The following is a 5,344-nucleotide window of genomic DNA, read 5'->3' on the forward strand; positions in this document are numbered from 1 at the left end:
CGTGTGATGATTGAACATTTGCCAAGTACTTAGTGGCCGTCTCTGGAAGAAGCCATTGCCAATCGAAGGCCAGATTTCCTGGCATTCTGAGGCAGCCCCTTGGCAACACCCCAGGAGGACCTGGCTTGTGCCTACAGCTCTCCTTGGCACGGGGCGCGTGATGGCCACAGCATAGGTGTTCCACGCAGATTCCTGATGGACAATCCCTGATTCTTCCTTCCTTCCCCTGTGTTCTAGAGGAAGTGAAAAACTTGGTTTTAAGTCAGAGGAAGTTGCCTAAACAGGACATTCACATCACAAGGAAATGGGACCAGGAGAGTGTGCCAGGAAAGGCAGAAAAAACAGAACAAGTAAAGGCTTTGCAAGGTGCGTGGAGAGGGCCTTTGGACACGCTGAGGGCCAGCCCGTGGTAGGGGGCGTGGGAGGGGTAGATGTGGCGGCCTCGTGGCGGCTCCGTGGCAGCCCCCTGCCCCCACTGGCCCTGTGCTGTCACTGGTTTGTTGTCTTTGCTCAGCTTTAAGTTGGTGAGTTACAAAAAAGTGTCTAACCACAGACCTTATATATGTGTTTTTACATAATTCAGTGGATTTGAGAGTATCAAATGAAGCAGGGAAACTAGCCTATAATTTGGTTAACCAGGCGCAGCACTGGAAAGCTGTGGTTATCATGCAAGGCACGTTCCCTTGCTTTTGTTCTACGAGTTTCTTTTTACAGAAGTGAGTTTATCCTGATGTGCTCTGAGTAGCTTGAGACTAGTGTATCACCACATGTGCATTTCTACTCCTTAAAAACTCCATAAACTTTACTTTTGCTGAGTGCATAATATTCCATCTGCTGGCAGCTCTGCAGTTTGCTCAACACTGTCTGGATGGAATCTTTAGAGTATTTTTGGTGTGTCTGATGTTAACAGTACTGAATTGGGGACAGTTCAGTAAGACTTTTGCTCTTTCTCTTGATCTGTGGGATGTGATAAGGAACTGGAGGCTCCTCTTGCCTATATTTGACCAAATAATTTGAATTATTCACTTATTTACTCAGTTATTAGCAAAGCTTTTTTACTGATGGCTTAGCACGTCCCCAGTGCTCTCTCTAGAACTAGCTTTACAAAATGCATCCTCATTTCCTAGTGAATTGCTAGTGTGGAATGAGAAGTTTGGAGACATTTGATAATACCAGGTTTCACTCAGCAGAGCCTGACATTTTCCCCACCGACTTGGAGGATGAGAAGCTGTTCAGAATGGAAGACCCTGGCTTCCTTCAGTAAGGACGGACCCCTGTTATTTGGGGGGTGATGGTGGAACCTCCCCTTATACTAGCCCTACAGATCCCAACAAGAGCCGTGTGGACTTTTTGTGCCCTCAGTGAGGTTGGAGCTCACACGAGCAAGTGAAGGAAAGGGAGGGAGGAGGGCTGCTTGCTTTGTGTGCGTGCAGACACCGTGCTGTGAGGCCTTGACTTACTTAGTCCTCAGAGCGATTACCCCAAGAGGCAGGGTTACTCCATTTTCTAAACCAGGTAACTCCATTTCAAAACCACTTTATGGTTCACATAAAATGACAGAAACCTAGAAAACTCACAAACTAATATGAAACTGAAGGCTGGGACTCTGGGGGCAGTCACACGGCAGGGCTGCCCTCACTCTCCGGGTGCCGCGAGGGCCTCGCTCTGTGCTGCTCGTCACCTAAGGTGGGTCTGGGCAAGGGGGTCCTTTGGCCGCTGTGAGGACAAGGAGTGGAGTCGCTGATGGCTTGTGGAAATGGGACGGGCGGACCCAGAGATCGTGACGCTGAAAAGCCTTGATGAAAAAGCTGTGTTTTCATTGAATTTACAGATTCACTTGAGAAGAACTAGTATTTTTATATTGTGGAGTTCTCCCAGCCAAAATTGCCGTACATCCACGCAATGCACCTCCTCTACGGCTTTCAATATTTTTCTCTTCCTATAATGGTGTGGATAATTCTGTAAATGGACGCCTGGCTGTTTTAGCGTCTGGGCCGCTTTTTTAAAAATGCTGTTTTCCATTCTGTTTTCTGCTTGGCTAGAAGTTGAAGGTGCAGGTGTGGTGTGCAGACCCACAGCATGTTAGAGCACGTTAGGGATGTGGAATCGCCCCCAGCCCTGTCCCACACCCCTGGTGATGCACATCGAAACCTGAAAAGCATCAAGCTTGAGGCATGGAAAGTCGTTCTGCTGCCTTTTGGTCCAGTGGGTGGTCTTAGATCTGGCCCTTGATTTTTTTCACTTTCATTTATTTCTCTTTGTGAATTTTCTAGATGGAGTATTTCAAGAAAAATGAATTCTTCGCCAGGTCTAACTGGGATGGAGAAGAAGGAACCTTCAATTAGCAGCTTAAACATAACAGAAAAGCAAAAGATCCCAAGTAAGTCAGGGTGAGATTTTGAAATTTTATAACTAAAGTTGGAAAAACTACGAACTATTTCAAATTAAGAGTGGTTCAGTAAGAGACTCTGACCTCTGGCCAAAGGTTACTTATAAGTAAAAGAATACATGCAGTTTCAACTTAATTTTTTTACTTTTAAATTTTGTTTAAAGATTTATTTGTGCATACAGGAACAGGGGTACAGGCCAGAGGTACGGGGGGGGGGACGGTGAGAGGATTCCCCAGAGACAGAGCGGGGCGCAGAATAGGCAGATCCATGAAGTACACTGCTGAGGGGAGCAGCGGGGGGACAGGAGAGGTCTGCTGGGCCACGTGGGTCAGCTTCCTGGCCGGGGATCGAACTCGCACTGCAGTGGCTGTGGACAGCTTCAGGTACTGAGACATAACCCCTTGCGCCTCTAGGGAGACCTCTCAGCCGTTCTCATCGCACCCCCTTCCCTCCCTCCCTCCCTGCATTCATCCATTCTGGTCTGTGTCAGCCCAGCCAGGCTAGACTGCCGAGTCCCCACCTTCACCTTTTCTGTCTCGTAGCTTTCCGCCAGCACGTCCTGCTCTTCCTTCACAGGCTGTGCTCGTGGGGAGCACGGGCATCTCTGGCGCTGAAAGGAGAGTCTCGAGGACTAGTTGTAGCTCTCTGACAGGTGCTGGGTGGCAGCAGCCACGACGCAGGGCAAGCAGTGGCGGCTGTGGCTGCCTGGGGTGCTCAGAGTCCACGTGCTTGGCCCTGTTTCCTCGCCAGTTTAGGCAAGGGTGGGTTTCTGGTCTGAGATGGAGAGTTCTAGACGTGATGCACTGCTGCCCCCTGGATGGCTCATTTCCTGTTCATGCAGACGACAGCTACGACCATTTCCCTCACTCTCCCGTCAGCCAGGCCGCGGCGCCTGGCTCAGCCCTGTGAAGCTGCAGAGAGGGGCTGGAGCCGCCAGGCTCCACGGCGACACCGCTGGACAGATGCCCCCCCCCCGCCCCCGCTCCTTAGGCCGGCCCCCCTCAGGCGAGCACCTTTCAGATGAGACCCTCACCCTCTGGGTGAGGTAACACCCAGATGAGGTTTTCAGCGCGTTCTTCTTATTTTGAAATAAAGATCGGAAGTACACATAGTAATGCAGCAACAACCCTCCACAATGTAGGCGTTAATATTTGCCATGTTTCCTTCATTTCTTTTGTTCCTTTTCCTTCCTGTCTGTGACTTTTTCTTGGAGTCCGCTGTGCGCCGCGCCTCTGAGAAGGGACCGTCCCGAGGGGGCGCTGCGTCCCCTTGGTTTTGAGCGTCGGGGCGCCCTTTCACAGCTCTCCTTGGCCACTCGCTCTTTGCCTGCCGCTGTCTTCTCTTTCCTGGTCCATCAAGGGGGAGACTCCCTGCGGCTGCGCAGCCCTGCAGGCAAAGGGCATGAAATGCGCAGTTCACGAGTGGTGGCCAGGGGCTGCATCAAGATGGAGACTTCGTTTGCTTCCAGCCCCCCCCCCACACACACACCATCGCCCCTTGTCCCTTTCCAGCTGCGCTTCTGAGCTGTGCTGGTGTCCGTGATGTGAGTCCGGCTCCTCACGCTGTCCTCGCGGGGGCAGAGTTTCTCCAGGTTTCCGGCTGCCACCAGCCCAGCCACGGCGGGCGTGCGTGCGCGTGTGCACATGCCAGCATGTCTGGGGCTTTTCCCTGGGCGATGCTGGTTTCAGGAAAACACCTTGACCCTGGGGAGGCCCTGTGGCAAGTCTCCCCTGCAGGGGAGCAAGCACTGCCTGGGGCTGGGCCCGACTCCTGGGGGTCACTGGGGGTCACGCCCTGTGTGATTTGCCTGTTTAATGCTGTTTCTGCTTTGTTTAAGTGTCTTCTTACCCATCCAGGGGCTTTATTTTTACATCTCTGGAGAATTCTGCCTTGCTAGCTAGATGCACAGTCGAAGCCTCAGACGGGGCTCCGTGACTTGGCCTTTGGGAGCGGAGTCTCCCTCTCTACCCAGCACTTTCAGTGCCCTCCCAGGGTGCGTCTGTGATGCTGGAGAAACCCTTCCTCACCCAATGTCAAGATCGTCTCCTGGGCTGGTGCTGGGGTTTGTTCTGCACCTTTCGTCTAGTTGCTTGCGTGTGGCAGGAGGTAACTGGGACCTTCACCTGCCCCCGGATGGTGGTCCGTGTTAGCTGACGAGTCTGACCTGGAGGCCCCGCTGCCTCCCGTTAGTGCCCCAGTGCAGACCCACTTCTGCGCTTTCTCTTGTGTTCCACTTCCTTGGGTGACACGCTTACAGCTCCCTTCACCTCCCTGCTCCACTTGATCTGAGCTCTGCGCTGAGCTGAACAGTTCACGACCTCTGCTCACTCATCTCAACACCCCGGGGCAGGTGCCGTCTGCTTCCCTTCAGCAGACGAGTTCACCAAGGCCAGGAAGGTTAGGGCCTTGCCAGGGCTGTGCTCTAGGCCGAAGCTGCTTCTGGAGTCTGGCGGTTCCGCTCGGAACTCCAAACCCAGCCCTGTGCTGTGGAGAGCAGGCCTGCAGGAGACCTCTGCAGGGGCAGCAGGGCAGCCTCAGCCTCTGCCCACCTAGCGGGTGGGGGGGCAGGGCACTTCCTTTTCCTTCCTTCCTGCCTCCCACCTTTCCTCCTCCTCCCTCCCGCCTCCCTCTTCCAGCTGCCTGCTCCACACCCCCAGACACCTTCTGGTAGCCGGGAGAGGGCAGTCAGCCCCGCCTTCCGCAAGCTGCAGGCCTCCCCGAGTCTCTGCATGTGTGTTCCCGTGACCACTCGGGGCCGAGCTCCTCAGCACACTTATTTCCTTCCTTTGATTCACAGTTAGAGTGAAAGAATTAGAAGGGAAAAAGAAAACCCCAAAGAAGAACAGGTCGGTGATAGAAGAGGGAACTAACAGCAAGCTCCTGGGCCACTGGAGGCCAGAAACTTTCTCCATGCAGCTGGCGGTGATGCCCCTCCTGGCAGGTAGCTGCATAAC

At 53.3% G+C, this 5,344-nt stretch overlaps 1 protein-coding gene across 2 annotated transcripts in view; it reads left to right on the plus strand.

Annotated features, from left to right (window-relative positions):
* The window catches only part of KIAA1257 (KIAA1257 ortholog), a 23,747-nt gene that overhangs the window by 2,485 nt on the left and 15,918 nt on the right, over positions 1-5,344 (plus strand). For both annotated transcript variants that reach the window (XM_012732124.1, XM_012732123.1), the window contains exons 2-5: positions 238-366; positions 1,191-1,260; positions 2,274-2,380; positions 5,188-5,331. In XM_012732124.1, coding sequence (XP_012587578.1) covers positions 238-366; positions 1,191-1,260; positions 2,274-2,380; positions 5,188-5,331 — 450 coding nt within the window. The remainder of the gene's footprint in view (positions 1-237; positions 367-1,190; positions 1,261-2,273; positions 2,381-5,187; positions 5,332-5,344) is intronic.

Source organism: Condylura cristata, unplaced genomic scaffold (genome assembly GCF_000260355.1).
Source record: "Condylura cristata isolate star-nosed mole 26May11 unplaced genomic scaffold, ConCri1.0 scaffold00033, whole genome shotgun sequence".
Classification (NCBI taxonomy): Eukaryota; Metazoa; Chordata; class Mammalia; order Eulipotyphla; family Talpidae; genus Condylura; species Condylura cristata.